Below are 18,569 nucleotides of genomic sequence, written 5' to 3'. Positions count from 1 at the left end.
CAGCAAGCACTCTTAACTGATGATCTATCTCTCCATCCCTGAGATTTTGTTTTTATTTTTCAAGACAGGGTTTCCTGGACTGGCTCTGTAGACCAGGCTATCCTCAAACTCAGAGATTCGCCTTTCTTTCCTCTCAAATGTTGGGATTAAAGGTGTGCACCACCACTGCCTGACCCTGAGATTTTTTTAAAATAAAAAATCAGATAGTAACTATTTTAGGTTTGGTGGGGGCATACATGGTCTCTTCTCTTTCTTAGTTAAAAAAAGGAACAACTTCTTAAAAATTATCTGGGTGGGTACACACTTGGGAGGCAGAATTACACGGTCCCCGCAAGGTTAATATTAGCTACACCCTGAAGCTTAGTCTCAAAGGAAAACCAAACAAGCAAATGTAAACAAGCCTGGGGTAGTGGCTCCTGCTTTAGCACATGGGATGCTGAGGCTGGAGAACTATCCTAAGTTTGTATCTGGGGTGCAGAGTGAGATGATCCTGTCTCAGAACAAAAGTAAAAAGGAATAAAAAATATACTCAGTTGAAGAGCTATGCAAAAACAGAGTGGAGACTAGATTGGCTTACAAGTAGTTATTTGGACATTTCTGGTCTGTAAGGCATTGCCTCTTTCCCCCAGGAACTTAGTAGCTAACAAGAGAGATACATACAACTGCTTCATAAAGGAGAGCTTTGCCTAGAAGTACAAGTGAGGCTTTTGGGAAGAGGATTTGAAAAACGAGCAGTGGGCCTCCTTATAGAAACTTCAAACATCTCAGTATCATATAGAAATACTAGTGTCACATGGGAAATACTAAGTGCCATGGATGTTCCAGTGAAAGGAAGCGTGGATGTATGGGGTCTACAAGTAATGTCAGAGATGTACCTTGAAAGAGAATGGGACTGTAAGGGAGGTAGAGAGGAATGACATTCTAGGCAGTAAAGAACATAAAGAAATCCTGTCACTCAGTCCCAGGGAGCTGAGTAGTAAGGAGGGAAACTTGCTGGGTGAGGGTGCAGGGCGTGGGTGAAACCTAGAGAGCAAGGCTGTAAAGTACAACTGGACCAGATGCTCCATTACCTTGTGAATCAGCTGCTTAGACACGCTGAAGGAAGGCTGGGGTGCAGCTCAATGAGAGAGCACCTGCCTGGTATGCTTAAGGCTCTGAGTTCCATCCCAGCACAGATTAGCAACACCAAAGAGTTCTATTATTTGTACACACTTGGCTATGGGGCCTGTGGACAACATAGGGGCAAAGTCACTTTTTCTCTGCCTTGTTCTTGTGTCTGCTTACTTTACCCTGATGCTTTCCTTTCTCCCTGAGACCTACCTCCTTTCAGGACACTTTACCTTTCTGCTCCTGGGCAGATGCTGTCGGGTAGCATTGATGGTTGTGCTAAAGGCTATGAGTGCAAGACACAGCTTCTACCTAACAGTTGCAGATTCCTCGGTAGCTTTGTACATAGAGCTGTTGGACTGGGAGAAAAAGGAATGTGTGCCTTTAGTCCCAGCACTCGGGAAGCAGATGCAGGCGGGTCACTGTGAGTTCAAGGCCAGCCTGGTCTACAAAACGAGTCCAGGACAGCCAGGACTACACAGAGAAATCCTGTCTTGAAAAACCAAAATAAGAAAAAAGAAAAAGGAATGTGCTCTAAATGGGTAATGACAAATGATCTGAAGAAATGATCTTTGCTTGGGGGAACTTGGAAAGGCTTCCTAGAGGGTATGCATTTGAGCTGAGCATGGAAAGGGTGAGCACCAGATGTTAGGGACTGGTAGGAGTCCTTTGTAGAGGAAAGACTCTGGAGAGCAGAGATTGAGTGGAGACATGGAGCAAACAGAAGAAGTGGGTGTGGGATGGCCAGGTTAGGATTAGGCTTCTGAGCCCCTGTGATAGGTTACCACAGGCTGTCTGGACCTGATCTACTCAGCAGCAGCATTCTTTTCCCACTAGAGTCTGACCCCTGACAGCAGAGGAGTAGGTGATTCTTGTCCAGAAGTGAATCGTGCTCTTCTTGCTTCCCAAGTCACATCTGTGGCCTGAACGCTGCAGTTGCAGGTGGTGGGATAAATGGCTGCTGAGGGGTCACTGCTGCCTGTCTGTTGTGGTTTGTAGATAAGCTCACCAGTGCCAGCAAGGACTCCCTGAGCACCCACACCAGCCCCAGCCAGTCACCTAACAGTGTCCACGGCTCCCGCCGGGGCAGCATCAGTAGCGTGAGCAGTGTCAGCTCAGTCCTGGACGAGAAGGATGATGACCGCATCCGCTGCTGCACACATTGCAAGGACACGCTGCTCAAGAGAGAGCAGCAGATGGACGAGAAGGAGCACACACCTGACATCGTGAAACTCTACGAGGTGAGGCATGCCGGGCAGATTCGGCTGTTTGCCTTATTGAGAGTGGTCTGGGAAATTGTTACCTCGAATTACTTTTTGTTCCTGCCCAAGGGCCATGGTGTGATTTCCCAATTAGGGCCCTGGGTGAGTCACAGAGTGATCCTTGGTGTGTGATAACAAACTTGTTTTCCTACCTTCCCTTACTCACTTGAAAGGAAGGAGGCCCAAGACAAGTGGGAAGTTGTCCTGGCATTGGCCAGGTTCTGTGGGGAAGACAGAAGCTGAACATGTAGTGAACCATGGGCTGCAAAGGTCCTAGGAAACCCTCTTGGGAGTTTCAGTCTTCATCAGTTTGAGCTTGTTATGAATTTCCAGGGCTTGTATGCTTTTGCCTGTCATCTGAGTTTCCGTTGCCTCCAGTGATCCCAGAGCACATAAGCGGAAGCACATGGAGAGTAAGAGAAAGGGTGTGGCTCTGTGGTAGACCTCTTGCTGTAGGTTCTGTTTCCAGTACACATCTAAAATCAGTTATGCAAGAGGAAATAGAGCATGCAAAGAACATCTGGGCTGGGTGTGGGGTGGCATCCCCTTGAATTCCAGCACTTAGGAGGAGAGGCTGGTGGGTCTCTTGAGTTTTGATGGCAGCCTGGTTTACATATCAAGCTCCAGGCCAGCCAGAGCTACATAGTAGATGCTATCTAAAACACAAAAATAAACAAGAGGGGGGACCTCCTGAGAATGAGGCTAGGTCAGCCTCGTAATGACCAGGTGAGATGTGTGGGCTGAGGAGAACTAGTCTGGGAGACAGGTGGGGAAGTGAAGGACACTGGGAGTAGGGAATCAGCCTGGGCAGAGGAAGCTACTTGAGCAAAACTCCGAGCCAAGGACAAATGTGTTTTCTCAGTGAACCCTGAATGGCTACTCAACACTCCACAGATCATGATAGCTGCTTCTGTTCTACCATATAAATATTGGCACTACCAGAGGTGGTGTCCAGCCAGTGTTGAGCTGCAGCGGTAGCTCTCCTCCAACCTTCGCGGAGTTCATGATGGTTCTCTTTTTTGTTACTAGCCGTTATGTGTATTGACCTACTGTTTTGAGGAGAGCCCTGGAAGTGCATGGCTGGTATCTTGCTGTTGCCTGGCATCACCTGGCAGAGAGCAGTGACTGATTCTTCTTCCCTGTCTAGACACATTGTGCTTTGAAAGGCTGCCTTTCAAAAAACATCTGGTCCGAACGTTCACCCTATGTTCTATTCATAAGCAAACTAACAGTAAGGGAGTAAAAAGCAAAATAAAACAAAACAAAAACAAGCGTTTTTGAAAAGGGGCCTTTTACATTTGTCTCTGGTATAGCTTGGCTTATAGGTCAAAGTTTCTGTCTTCAATGCAGCACTCATCTCTTCTCTTTTGTTCTTAGAAACTGCGACTTTGCATGGAGAAAGTTGACCAGAAAGCTCCAGAATACATCAAGATGGCAGCATCGTTAAAGTAAGCCACTCCCCTCTCTTTTTCTGAATCAGTGGTGACTATGCTCTGGCTGGTAAGGCTGATTCTTCATTAGCTGAAAATGGAGATAGATTTTGGTGTTAACCTCTTTGGTGTTAGGAATGGAACCTAGCTTTGTACATGCTTAGCACATGCTCTATCACTGGATACACCCCTGCCAAAAAAATTAGAAATTAGCTCTGACTTTTCATGTTTGCATATCAGTGAACACGTGTTACTGTTGCATGCTTTTTTGTAAATACACATAACCGTGTTCGGGTGTCAGGGCCATTCTGATGAAGTGGATTTGGCAAGGGCCTCAGACCGGAAGTGCCACTGCTCAGTGTAGTACTTGGAAGCAGGTGAGGAGGGGCAGCCTACCAGGTGCCCAGCTTGCACAGTGCCTCTTAACAGTGTATTGTAATGCCAGGGTTACAACAGGTGCTTCCATTTGAGCACAGATAGGTACACAGTGGCACTGGGCAAATGTAGCCTATCTTGGGTTTCTTTTCTAAAATTAAGATGTGGTTCATATACTTTTCAGTGTGCAGTTCAGTGACATTTATGATAGTGTAGTCACAAGATTATTCAATTGTCACTTCCATCTTAATTCCAAACATTTTTATCACTCTGGCAAGTACTGTAAGCAACTTGCCCTCTTCCTAGCAATCGCTGATCTGTCTGGATTTGTCTGTATGTGACATTTCATATAAAGGGAATTGTATGGCCTTTCATGTCTGGATGCTTTTATGTACATCAGTGTTTTCAACATTCACCCATGTTGTAGCATGCACTGTATTATTGCCCTTGTATTAAGATAGATTTGTTTATTAATTGTCAATTGATGTTTATTTGGGTTCCCTCTGTACTTTTAACTTTGTGGATAACACACTGTTTTTTTCTTTTTGTTTTTTCTTTCTGTTTTTGAGATAAGTTCTCATGTGGTCCAGGCTGGTCTCAAACTCACTCTGTGGCTGAAACTGGCTTTGAACTTCTGATCTTCCTGTCTTCACCTCCAAGTATTGAGATTGCAGGCATATGTCAATGTGCCTGGCCAGGAAAAGTGCACCTTTTATAATTGTGTGTGTGTGTGTGTGTGTGTGTGTGTGTGTATGTGTGTGTGTGTGTGTGTGTGTGTAGGAGTATAACTTCTGCTGGGCTTTATGGTAACTCTGCATTTAACTTTTAGAGGAACTTCAAAATTATTATTCTAAAGAACTGTGTGGGTATTATCTTCCCTCTGGCATTTTATAATTTGTTTCTTCACAGCCTGGCTAGCACTTGTGGTTACCTGCTTCTCCTATATTTATTTAGTGTGTGTGGTACATGTGTGTATAATGTGTGTGTGCTCTTGTGTATGAGTGCAGGCTCATGCATCCATGGATAGTGCTGCCTCTACATTCTGTGATTTTCCCCTGGTCATTGGGGACAGCCAATCCTGAGCACATTTCCAAATGGTTAACTTCCAGTACTCCTCCAGAGACTAGCTTTCCTGGGTTTTATGTCATGTCATTCATTCACTGAGCAGATGCTTCATGAGCAATGGTTCTGTACCAAACACTGTTCTCCAGTTCTATGACTGAGATATTAAACAGAGACAGTGGTGCCTATCTCATGGACCATCATCAAAGAAGCACGTGTTGAGCAGGCTAACTCCAGCCATGGCAGTGCTCTGAGGGAGTAAAACTGGTGTTATGAAGACCATGAAAGGGATTCAGGCTCAGATAACTTTTTGACTTTTTATGAGACACGAAGATACCTTAGTCCTAGATGCTTAGGAGGCTGAGACAGGGTCCCTGGAGCCAAAGAGTTTAGCATAGCAAGCAAGGTTCCACTTAAAAAGGGGGAAATGTCCCCTGGAGGGGGAGACCTGGTGGCACTCAGAGGAAGGACAGCAGGTAGCCAAGAAGAGACTTGATACCCTATGAGAATATATAGGGGGAGGTAATCCCCCTCAGGAACAGTCATAGGGGAGGGGAATAATGGGAAAATGGGGGGGGGGAGGAATGGGAGGATACAAGGGATGGGATAAACATTGAGATGTAACAAGAATAAATTAATAAAAAAAAATAAAAAAATAAATTAAAAAAAAAAATCCAAACCAGACAAAGCCTGATGCTCCCTCTCATCCTCTCCCTCTCTTCCTTTTTTTTTTTTTTTTTTTCCTTCAAGACAGGGTTTCTCTGTGTAGTCCTGGCTGCCCTGGAACTTGCTCTGTAGACAAGGCTGGCCTTGAACATAGAGATTGGCTTGCTTGTGCCTCCTGAATTTGGGAATTAAAGGTGTGTGTCACCATTGCCTGGCTAACAGAGCCTATTTTCTAATTCCAATCTCCTATTTGATATAAATTTTGCAGTGAAAGATGGTGATACCACTATATTGAATCCCCTTATGATAGAATACTCCCATATTTTTTTTTTAGCCAGAACTGTTTTATGCATCTGGTATTGCTTACTTGACTAAAATTGCAGCTGCTTCCCATAAAGAGTTGAGTGTACCTAGCTGGTGGTAAGACTGGTTACAGCTGAGAAAGCTGCTGAGCTGTTCCTGTGGTCCAAAAGTTCATCAACAAGAATATAGAAAAGAAAAGCCATAATTATGGCACTTGAGGTTCTGTAAGCTTGCAAATGAATAACTATAATGGCAAAAGATGCTGCTGCTGTCCTCAGAGTAAGCTGCTTCTGGTCCTTTCTGATAGCTCCTCTTCACCTTGACCAGTTAGTCACATTCGGTCGGATTTGGAGTCTGGGTACTCCTCTCCTGTATCAGAAGTTGTTTGTGGGAGTCAGTGTGGAGCAGTTGTGTGTGAGAGGCAGAGTGTGGGGCATTTGTGGGGGGGAGATAGAGTATGGGGCAGTTTGTGTGAGATGCAGAGTGTGGGACAGTGTGTGTGTGTGTGTGTGTGTGTGTGTGTGTGTGTGAGAGAGAGAGAGAGAGAGAGAGAGAAGTAGAGTGTTGGGCAGTTGTGTGTAGGGGGAGATAGAGTGTTAGGCAGTTGTGGGGGCAATGGAGTTTAGGGCAGTTGTGTGTGTGTGTGTGTGTGAGGTGGAGTGTGGGGCAGTTGTGTATGTGAGATGGAGTGTGGGACAGTTGTGTGTGTATGTGTGAGAGGCAGTGTGGGCCAGTTGTGTGTGGGGGGAGGTGAAGTGTGGGCCAGTTGTGTGTGTCGGGGAAGGCAGAGTGTGGGGCAGTTGACATAGCTCAGGGGACTCCTATTCACTGCGTAGTTACTGTTCTTAAGCAGTAGCTGAGTGTGAAAAGCCACGTTACTTCTGGTTCCTGTATAGTTTCATTTATTAAGTTACTATATATTCTATAGAGATCACTTGGAAAATGTGAGTCAGAGTGAATTCAGCTGCATTTGTTTTGTTGGGGGCTGGAGAAATGGCTCAGCAGTTAAAAACATGTATTGCTTTTCCTGAGCATTAGAGTTGGGTTCCCAGCACCTATGTCAGATGGCTCATAACCTCACAAACACCTGTAACTCTAGCTCTTGGGGATTTGACACTCCTGGCTCCCACAGGCATATACACCCACACCCATACACATACCTAAAAATAGTAAAATAAATCTTAAAAAAATAAAAGGTGGTCCTCAGAGGCCTGGGCAGTAGTCTGTCTCTGATGTGTCTGCACAGCAAAATGGCTTCTGCTTGATTACTGCATCCCAGTGAAATTACTGCATTGCCTCAATGAGTCTAAAATGCCATAGAATTAACTACCTGTCTCTGAGACCGTAAACACTGTGCTTTCCAGTTAGCATAATAAAACTTCAATCAAACACTTATGATTTCTCCTTAGTGCCGGGGAGACAACCTACAGTCTGGAGCATGCCAATGACCTTCGAGTAGAAGTGCAGAAAGTGTACGAGCTAATAGACGCTTTAAGGTAAAGTTTGCTAGTTCATGTGTTTGCTGTTGGCTAATGAGAAGGAGATGATGCTTTGATGAAACAATGAGAAGTGGAGAGTAGATCTGGGCTTATGTAGAGTCCCAGTGACAGTGGCAACATTAGAGGAGGGAAGGTGTCTAACTTGTGGTTAAGGATTTGGAGTGCTTAGGGCTTGGGTGTTGGTGAATGATAGAGTACTTTCCTAGCATGTACAAGGCCCTGTCCCTAGCACACAGGGGACCAAAGAAAAAGATGTCTGAGGATTATTAGTAATAAAGAAATAGGAGCTAGCTGCTGTATCCTTAATTACTAGATTGCCTGTCCTCACCTCCATTTCATAGAAGAGGAACTTTGATAGGATCCCAGGTTCTTTGCATGGCTGACGTCTTGAACATTTAAGACAGTGACAGTAAGGCACGAAGGTATGGGTTTTGCTGCCATACCTTACCTGTGCTTACCTGTGAAACCAGGCTTTCCTGTGTGGCCCCTTCTGTGACCAAGTACTAACTTGTGCTCTGTTAGAGTAATCAGAGGGTAAGGAATGGGCCTTGCCATGAGGGGGCACTTAGTTTCTTCCGGGTTGGTCCCTATCCTCATGGTATGAAAGCCTGGCAGCTCCAGAGACCTCACTCTTGTTTCTGAGGCTGGCAGCACTCATGACACTGATGCCTTTGTTCCAATATAGTAAGAAGATCTTAACCTTGGGCTTGAACCAAGACCCTTCACCACATCCAAACACTTTGCGGCTACAGAGAATGATTAGATACTCAGCTACACTATTTGTGCAGGTAAAGCCATGCAGGGGTGACATAAGTGTGTGGCTTTTTCTTGTTTTATGTTAATATATTTTTTATTTCTTAAAATTATTATTGCCACATTTGGGGAAAAGTCTAAAACCTAGGTAAAAGTAAAGATACTTTTTAAAAATTATTAAACATTTTGACAGCTTCGTACATGCATACAAATTATTTCGGTCATATTCACTCCCATTACCCACTCTTATCCCCCTCCATTTCCGCTTACTCCTTCTTCCCAGCTAGTCTCCTCCTGCTTCATGTCTTTTATTATTTATTTGTGTGTGTGTGTGTGTTTGTTTTGGGTTGTTTTAGATTTTCTTTTAGATTGTGTATATGTGTGTCTGGAGGTAGGTTGATGCACGTGTGAATGCAGAATCCAAAAAGGGCATTGAATCTGAAGTTACAGACAATTGTGAGCCACCTAATGTGGGAGCTGGGAACTGAATTCAGGTCCTTTTCACTCCTGAGCCATCTCTGCAGCTCTAGGTCTTGTGTTTAAAATAGCTTCTAATCCTATGTCTCCAATACACTTGTTTTTCATTCTGGCATGTTTTTTTTTCTTAATATCTTTTTCTCTATTTACATTTTTATGTGCAATATTTATCATTAGTTCATATATCATTGCTATGATAAAATACTTGATAAACTTAAGGAAGACTTTATTTGGGCCACAGTTTGAAGTCTGTCATGGTGGAGTGGTCATGGTGGAAAGAGCTTGAGGCAACTGGTCATGTGTATCTGCAGTTAAGAAGCCAAGAGAGATGAACACTGGTACTCAACCTGCTTTTTGCTTTTTATTCAGTCCAGGAACCCAGTTCAGGCCCATCCTTACCAGAGTGGGTCTTCCCACCTCAAACTTTTCTGGAAAGACCCTTATGGGCACGCCCAGAAGTGTGAAGATCAGCCCTCACAAACACACCTGCAAATTTGTGTCTTGTTTTAATCACTGAGTTGTCCATGCTTTGTTTGGACTATTACATTTTATTGGAGAGTTGATGGATTCTAAGTTTTTGCTAAAGTAAAGTGGTAAAGTAATGTTTCCTACTCAGAGACTCTTTCTGGGTCACTGACTAAGGGTTCAAGGGCAGCAGACTAAATGTAGATGACTATATCTGAGTTGCATTTTTCTACCTCTGATATCCCCTGCATTGTAGGCTTTCCTGGATAACTGGCTGCTGGGTGACTCCTCCCCCTAGTAGTTGTTCCTGCTCATATCACCTTAGAATGGCCAGGAGTCCTAGAAGTTTCATTAGTTTCTTGAGTCTTGTCAGTTTCTTGAAGTTTCAAGACTTTTAAGCCTCCATCTTCTCTCCAGGAGGGAATATTTCCATTGGTGGAATGTGGCTACAAGCACGGGGAGGACAGCAGATTCCTAAAACATGTGATGTGTTAGAGAAGTTCCAGGGAGAGATCTGAAGATGGTAATTAAGCAGAAAGGGTGCCAGGGAGTGCTGGGGCCTGGTAGATATGGTGGATGGGGTCAGAGCACAGCCTCGGGGCGAAGCTGGCACAGGCCTGAGGGACACCTGGAGATCTGATGAGACCATCTCATAAGGAAAAAGCAGGTCCATCTGAAAAGTGACCACCAATAAACATGTCCTTCCTGTCAGTGGGTGGAGTGGCTTACCCTAAGTGTATAAAGCTTAAATCCCAGTCCGTGTCTCCCCCCACCCCAAAGAAACTTAAGTGTAACATTGTCCGTTACTCTTCTATAGGAAAAGTTACTGGGTTTGATGTCATTGCCAACCAAAGAACAGTTTGAAGAACTGAAAAAGAAAAGGAAGCAGGACCTGGAACAGAAGAGGACCATGGAGAGACAGGTGCATGAGGCCCAGGCACCCAGTGACTTCTGCCTCCCTGCTGTCACACCCCACCCCTCTGCTGCTGAGTCTCTCCTCAAGCTGGCTTCTGTTATGGCCTTAGAAAAATCTTATTTTCTCACTGGGTCCTAGTTTTGTTATTATTTCTGCTGATGATTTCCTGTCCAGACCACCACAGGGATTGACAATTTTCCCTCTGGTAGGCTTGCAGTCACATTCCAGGAGAAAATCTTGGAATGTGCACTGTTAAAAACGCAGTAGGTACAGTGGTACATGTCTGCCTGTATCTCAGCCCTCGAGAGGCTGAGACAAGAGGATGTTAGTTCCAGACCAGCTTGTGCTACATAGTGAGGCTGTATCTTTCACAAGAAAATGAGGGTGCTATTTTATAGTTCAGTGATAGAGACCCTGTGTTCTATTTCCAGCACCACAAAACCCAAAATGAAAACAGAAAACAATGTGTATTTTAGTATCGTCTGAAATTCTAACGTTATGCAGGTAAGGGAGACAGTTTGAGAAGTTAAAGAAAAGTAGACAGCAGTGAAACTTAAGTTCTCCAACTCTTTTCAACTTATATTGTTTCATTTTTCTTTTTTAAATCTAAGCCTGCCCTTGTTTCAGCAGTTGAACTATCTTAGTGTTTCTGAGACCATAAAGGGTGGCAAACAGGGAGGACTATTGGCCTGGTGACCATGGGTGACCCTGGTGGTGTGTGCTGTCTCTGCAGGCTGCTCTGGAGTCCCAGCGGAAGCTTGAAGAAAGGCAGAGTGGTTTGGCATCTCGTGCAGCCAATGGGGAAGTGAGGTCTCTTCGAGGCATCCCTGCTCCCTTGAGAAAGGCTGAGGGCTGGCTCCCATTGTCAGAAGGTCAGGGACAGAGTGAAGACCCTGACCCTCTCCTCCAGCAGATCTACAACATTACATCCTTCATCAGACAGGCCAAGGCTGCAGGCCGCACAGATGAGGTGCGCACACTTCAAGAGAACCTGCGGCTGCTGCAGGATGAGTATGACCAGCAGCAGACTGAGAAGGCCATTGAGTTGTCCCGGAGGCAGGCTGAGGAGGAGGAGCTGCAGCGGGAGCAGCTACAGATGCTCCGCAAGCGGGAGCTGGACCGAGAACAGGAGCAGATCCTGGCAGCATCCATGCACACACGGACTCGTGTTCTAGAGCTCCGAGAAGTCATACCCTTCCAGTTGGAGCCCAGCCGAGGGCCTCACCCTGATCTTGCCTATTCCTTGGATCGGGACTCCTCCCCAGTTCAGAACAGCACAGCTCCTGATACCCTTTCACCTGACTCAGCGCTAGCACCCATCCACTTGTGGTCTGGGCCCCCAGCCCTTGGCCAGGACTTACTCCTCCAGGGCACCACGTCACAGCAAAGTGATAAGACCTCTCTCAACCCCTTTGATGAAGAAGACCTTTCCAGCCCTACAGAGGGTGCTGCAAGCCCTGCTGCTGCAGAAGCTTTCCTGGGCTGTCCAGCTGCTGTCACCAGAGAATACAATCCTTTTGAGGAAGATGCTGAGGAAGAGGAGGTGGCAGAGTTGGGGACAGGGAATCCCTTTACTGACCCAGACAGTCCAGCACCCAACCCCTTTGATGAGGATGACCGTCCCAGGCCTTCCAGCCCACCTGCCCCTGGAAACCCTTTTGAAGATTACCCCTGCACAAACCCCTTTGAGGTGGACAGTGATAGTGGCATGGAGGCTGAGGAACACATTGAAGAGGAGCTGCTCCTGCAGCAGATTGACAACATCAAGGCTTACATCTTTGATGCCAAGCAGTGTGGTCGAATGGATGAGGTGGAGGTGCTGACGGAGAACCTCCGGGAGCTAAAGTGCACCTTGGCTAAGCAGAAGGGGGGCCCCTAGCTGACAGCAGTGGGTAGGGACCAGGCAGAGTTTTGAGCAGCAGGGTACCAAGGAGGAAGAGGAGCAGATGGGTGGGCATCTGGATGCACACAGGTGAGGGCTGGGAACCGTAGTGTCTTGCTGTGCACCTTGAGGCATTTCCACTATAGCTGAACAAGAACAGGAAAAAAAAATCAGCATTCATTTGCTGGTTTTCTGTATTTTTTTTTTTTTTTAATGAAATGTTCTCTTTTCAGGGGACTTTACCATTTTATTTCTGAGAAACAGCTCAGTGCAGCTCTGTTGGCTCCTGGGTACCTCTTAGTCCATTTCCTGCTGACTGTTCTTGGTCAGTATGCAGTATTATAGGGCAGCCCTTGACAGGCCCCTTCCTGTAGCCAAGACAGGCAGGGGCTTTGGCAGAAGTCTGTTCAGATTTGCCTGCTCCCCATCACCTCCTTCCTGCTTGGGCTGTCTCCTGGACGTGAAGGAAGATGCTGCTGTGAAGAGAAAAGTCTGGACCCAAGGAGAACCCATGACTCTTATGGATGGCAGGAATGCTAGTGTTGTCCCCTCCCAGTTAAAGGAAGTAAATGTCCCAAATGTGAGGAGGGGTGGGTGGGGGCAGAGGATGGTGTCAATGTGAGCTTGATTATGAGATAAGGGTGATCAACTTTTTGGTGGATGTTATGGTTTGGGAGAAGTTTCTACCTGAACAGTTATCTGTTCTCTGGAAACCTCCCTCCAGGGCTTTGGCAGAATGACTAGTCTGTAGGTCACATTCAAAGGCCTGTGGTGTGATTTGAGAATTGTGACCAGGAAGCTTCTGTGGAGCATTGGCAGGAGATGGAATACTTCTGCGTCAGGAGGTAAATTCTAGTAACTTCCAAGGCTCTCCAGTCAGCCTTCTTCCCTGTGGTTCATCCTGACCTGGGAAACTGGTGATATGTTTTCTTACTCCTTTGAGTGCTGAGAAATGGAAATATTTGAGGCACAGTCTTAGATCCTTCCACAGCCCTGAAGTACTTGAACTCTGATAGAAGGCAGAAAGGGAAGTTATGTAGCTCAGTGCATCGGTTTACAGGAACAGATAGATGGACAGATGGCATTTATGCTCAGCTCTGGGCTATTTCTTCAGTGATACCCTTTAGTTAATGGACAATAATTGACCACTAGTCACTTTACCCCTTAGCTAACTCTGGGCCATGGCTTCTGTTGGTTACTGGTATGCAAGCTGAAGTTCTTTTGTCCCATTCTAGTGAAAATCCATTTGGTGGCATCTGGGTGCAAAGATCTCTATTTTGACAGCTTTAATCCCAATTCATTAGTACCTGTTGGGGTTTTGGCTAGATAGAAAGGCCTGTATGGGGCTATGGAAAGGGTTGGAGAGGGAGGGTAATAGACACTTTGGGTTTTGTTGACAGATGTTTACTGGCCTACGAATGGATTACCAGTGCCAGTCTGTTGCCAGCTCTGTTGGTGTCATGGGCTGTTCTGGGAGGTAGGCAGCCTGGCATCCATGTTACCTGGAGAAGGCTTCTTTTCTTCCCAAGGCCCAGGCTCTAGATGCTGTTACTCTAAGGTTCCAGGCCTGCCCAGCATATCTACCCTGCTTGGTCTGCTTTTGTCTGACAGAGGAGGAGGCAGCCCTCTACATAGAATCAGGTTGAATACTGGTTCCTACCATCACTTTTCCTGACACAGATCAGGTGTTCTGGGTGATATGACTGTGTAGATGTTACTTTTCTTATGAGTCGAGGTTTCTTAGTTAGCTGGTGTCTCACTAAATGTACTCCTTTCCTGAACTCACCCCCAGGTAGCAGTCTGTGACTGAGAACATGGAGAAAACACATGCTTTTTGACAGCTACTTTTTAAATCCCAATTCACTGAATATTAAGCCAAGTAAACTTAGATCCCAGAGGTTTTACTGGTTTCTCACTGAACTCCTCTTCAGCCATGTTATGTAAGTCAGACATGACAAGGGAAACTTGTCTACCCCATGGCTGTGTCAATCCTCACAATTCATGTAGGTCAAGGTTGGTTTCCAGTGGGTGTTGGCCTGTGAGGGTAACCACAATGCCAGGTTCTTACCTCGGGTGAGTAAGTCATGATTCCTGGGGTCCTTCAGGGAAAACAGCTCCACCTCACCAGTGAAGGAGCATGCCCCTGATAGGCTGTTGGCAGACTCCCTAGATATAGGTCCTATTCATATGTGGAAGGGCTTCTGGCTTTGTCCCCTTCTAACACACTAGGAACTGGAGCCTCACTCACTGCACTTACCACTCATTATGTCTTTATTGTCAGATGCTAAAATGTCTTTCTAAATCATCATGAGCCATGTTGCATAGCTATGCCATGCGATGCAAATTGTGGAATTGGTCTCTGTACTAGGTCAGACTGGAGGAACATGGTGTGCTTGTAGTCATGGTGACTGTCTCCTAGATGGTCATTGACACGCTTGCACTACACTAGGACCTTGTATCAGAGGCTATTATTAAAAAAATAAAATATTATGTGAGGCCTTTATTAAAACAAATAACATGTTTGTGGCTGTGTGTGCCTAAACTATCCCTCCATCCCCTTTTGAGAGAGAGAGAGAGAGAGAGAGAGAGAGAGAGAGAGAGAGAGAGAGAGAGAGCGAGTGAGCATGCGTGCATGTTTGCATGTGCACATGGAGGCCAGAGGACAGTATTGGGTAGTAGTCTTAGGAAAGCTATCCACCTTCTTTTAGACTGAGTTTTTCATCCTAAAGTTCTCCAATCAGGTGAGTCACCTCCCCAGCCTGGGGTTACAAATACATATCACCATGCTCACCACTTTTTTTGTGGGTTTTGAGGACCAAATTCATGTCCTTCTGTTGCAAATTAGGCACTAGAGCTGCTGTGCAAAAGCACAGCTCAGATCTCTGTCCAGTCCCATCATCCCTGTTTCCCATAGAAACTGAAGGTAAGTGGCAGTCATGTGAAGCTGGCATTTCTCTTAGAAGCCTTGCCTGTGTCTCCTCCTAACATACTAAGGGCCCTTTGCAGTCCTAACCCCACTTGCCACCAGGCTAAGAGAGGTGGGGGAACCTGGGACTTCCATTTGTGCTAGACACTGGCACATACCACACTTCCTCCAGCTCTGCCAACAGGCCTGTGGTGTGTTACTTGACAAAGGACAGATTGGAAACTCAGAACTCACTTTGCCATCAGTACCTAGGCAGGTTTGGGCTGGCTCAGGAATGGTGGAGAGGGGGAGGGCTCAGCCTCTGTTGTCACCAAAAAGACAGCAGATGAGCAATCTGGAAAGAAGCTGTGTACAGCTAAGTGGGTTCCTACAGTGACTTCACCTGGGCCTGGAGGCCAAGGAGGGCCCTTGTATCCAGTGCTCACTGTGGGCCAGACTTCTGGGACCCTACCCAGGGCTGTCTTATTTGGGACACTGGATTTCTCTTTTGGATGTAGTGGCTAGGCTTCAAGACCTGCAGCCTCTTCAGGAGCCTAGCAGAATTTTAGCATACCCCTTCTGATTTTAGTTGAGACATCCTTTGGAAGGTCTTCTCACAAGGAGCAGCTAGATAGAATGAAACCAGTAACCTTTCTTGGAAGCGTTAGGAAACTGATTTTCAGGGCTCAGTTTCCTCCCAACACCTGCAAGGGTGAGTCCAGCGTCAGCCAAGATCTGATGGTTGCAGCAGAAGCCATGACAGTGGTAGCTTTTCTGTTCGTTGTTGCAGGATGGGGCTGTGCACGTACCAGGCATGCTCTCCTACTGAGCTGTATCCCAGGCCCTTTATTTTTCAGACAGGGTCTTGCTAAGTTCCTAGGGCTGAGTTTGAATTCACTTTGTAGCCCATGCAGGTCTTGAACTTGTGATGCTTCTGCCTCAGTCTACAGAGTTTCTGGAATCACAGGTCTGCATGACCTATGATAGCCTTGGTGAGTCCTGGAGGGTGACTCAGGACTCAGCGAAGCCCTCCTTTCTGCAAAAGCTGTTCCTTATTGCTTCAAATGGTAAAGCACCAAGAAAGCTCCACCTGTAGCTGTGGCAGAGGAAGGGAAAGTTTCTTTGTAACCAAAGCATCCTAGCAGAGGCTGCTGCAAATGGAGAAACCTGAGGCAAATATACTGCCCTGGCACCCCAATCTTCTGCAGCTTTCTTTGTCTGAGGGAGAAGTAGGGAATTAAACATGTGAAGGCCATAGCTTGAGACATCCTAAGATCATGGAACACGTCCCTCTATACTTTGTATTTCCCCAGCAATCCAGGGTCAATAGTAAGAGGATCACAACTGCAGAGGAGCAGCCAGAACTCCAAGCTTCTAAAACCTACAGCTATGACAGTCCTCACACTAGAGACTTAGGTACCTTACTTTCTACTCTCCACATAGCCAGTGTCTTGCAAATGGTTATAAGCATCCTAAAAGGTAAGCAACACAATTAGACTAATGTTGAATTAAATGGGAAATTTACTGCAAGTTGTGTATTACAGAGACTAATAGAAGCAGACAGCATGTAAGAACAGTTGGATAGCAGGTGCTTTGACTGTTGTGCGTGCTGCACTCTTGCAGTATGTTCAAGAAGCTTACTTTTTTCATCTTTTCAGACAGATGTAGTCCTGGCTGAAGCTTATTAGTGGTGCACATACATGCAGGCATAACACTCATTAAGTAAATATTAAACAGTTGGGAGCTGGGGAGAAGGCTCAGTGGGTAAGAATGCTTGCTGCATAAACATGAGGGTCTGGGTTTGGATCCCAGCACCCATGTGAAAATGTAGGTGAGGTCATCTATACCTATAACTCCAAAAGTGTGGATTACAGTCCCAATTGCTGGAGCTTGCTGGCCACCAGCCTTGCTTCAGAGTCAGTGAGAGACCTTGTCTCAAGCAAACAGGCAGAAATAGAGCAGGACACTGTTCTTCCCCCAACCTCCAAATGTGCACACAGGACACCCCCAGAAGAGTTGGATAATGTGAGTCGAGGTTTAAAAAGAAAAAACCACTAAGTATTGAAAGAAAATACTGAAAAGATTAACATGAAAATTTCTGTAATGGGCTTATCAGGTCATCCATGAAGCTGGGGGAGGGCGGGGGCAGAAACATGTAAAACCTATTTCAAAAAAAAAAAAAAAAACCGCTACATTTGGAGCCAGGAAGCTCAGAGAACACAAAGCAGGACAAATAACTAAAATAACTCTACATGTCAAACTACATTCAGCAAGCACAAAGAAAAAAATCTTGAGAATCCCGAAGAAAAATCCATTTCACCCATAAACAATGGTTTTTTTAAAATTGCAGGGTATTGGACTAGAGAAATGGTTTAGCAGCAGTTAAGTGCACTGGCTTCTCTTTGCAGGGGCTCTGGGTTCAGTTCCCTGCTCCCACACAGCTCAGAGCTATCTGTAATGTCAGTTTCAGGGGAAAATCCCACGCCCTCTTCTGGTTTTTATGGGTACTGCATGTAGTATACAGACAATACACAGGCAGAACTAAGATAAAAATAAATCTTGGGGAAATAGGAGGATCCAGAGGGTCCTAGAGACCTACAAGAATATCATGACGGTAGATCTGGGCCCGGAGGTGTCTGCTCAAACTACTCCACCAACCAAGGACAATGCATGCAGTAAACCTTGAACCCCTACACAGATCTAGCCAATGGACAGGACATTTTCCACAGTTGAGTGGAGAGCGGGGACTGGCTCTGACATGAACTCTGGTGCCCCATAATTGACCACTTCCACTTGGTGGGAAGGCCTGGTGGCACTCAGAGAAAGGATAAGCAGGCTACCAGGATGAGACTTGATAGGTTGTGATCATATCGTGTGGGAGGAGATCCCCTACTGACACAGACATATGGGAGGAGAGCAAGGTGAGAGTCCGTTGTGGTGGTGAACACCTTTAATCCCAGCACTCGGGAGGCAAAGGCAGGCAGATCGCTGTGAGTTCAAGGCCAGCCTGGTCTACAAAGCGAGTCCAGACCCGCTAAGATAACAGAGAAACCCTGTCTCGAAAAACCAAAATTAATTAATTAATAATTAATTTTTAAAAAAGGAATTACTGCTCGGAGTGACATATTGGTTGCTGACTCGCTGTAGCTGTCACAGAGACACTTCACAAGCGAAAAGGAAAGACTCTTCCTCTGAGTAGTGTCCTTCAGAGCCGTCCTGGACACGCCAGAGCAAGACACGTTCTTTCCTCCTTTGCAAAACTGTTTTTCCTTTGAAAGAATAGCGACTTCTCAGCCCAGCTCTGCGTTTCAGAATTGGAGGTCTGGGGAGAGGATACTAGATTTCTGTGAGGGCAAAAAGGCCGGTTGGCTTTCGGCGCAGAAGCGGCTGAGAGCCCAGGCCAAGACTACGAGTCCCAGGCTGCTCCGCGGCTGCGCTGCCCGCCGGGAGGCGTCTCCCAAGACTCC

General features: G+C 46.0%; 1 protein-coding gene across 1 annotated transcript in view; it reads left to right on the top strand.

The window, feature by feature from the left end:
* Rbsn (rabenosyn, RAB effector) overlaps window positions 1-13,136 on the top strand; it is a 30,992-nt gene extending 17,856 nt beyond the window's left edge. The window contains exons 7-12 of the mRNA XM_051154933.1: window positions 2,107-2,348; window positions 3,747-3,817; window positions 7,615-7,701; window positions 8,390-8,492; window positions 10,217-10,321; window positions 11,049-13,136. Coding sequence (XP_051010890.1) covers window positions 2,107-2,348; window positions 3,747-3,817; window positions 7,615-7,701; window positions 8,390-8,492; window positions 10,217-10,321; window positions 11,049-12,194 — 1,754 coding nt within the window. The 3' untranslated portion in view covers window positions 12,195-13,136. The remainder of the gene's footprint in view (window positions 1-2,106; window positions 2,349-3,746; window positions 3,818-7,614; window positions 7,702-8,389; window positions 8,493-10,216; window positions 10,322-11,048) is intronic.
* Window positions 13,137-18,569: the final 5,433 nt, after the last annotated feature.

The sequence above is a fragment of the Acomys russatus genome, chromosome 13 (genome assembly GCF_903995435.1).
Source record: "Acomys russatus chromosome 13, mAcoRus1.1, whole genome shotgun sequence".
NCBI classification, from domain to species: Eukaryota; Metazoa; Chordata; class Mammalia; order Rodentia; family Muridae; genus Acomys; species Acomys russatus.
The sequence above is the reverse complement of the archived record's forward strand: the minus strand, read 5'-3'. Positions and strand labels throughout refer to the sequence as shown.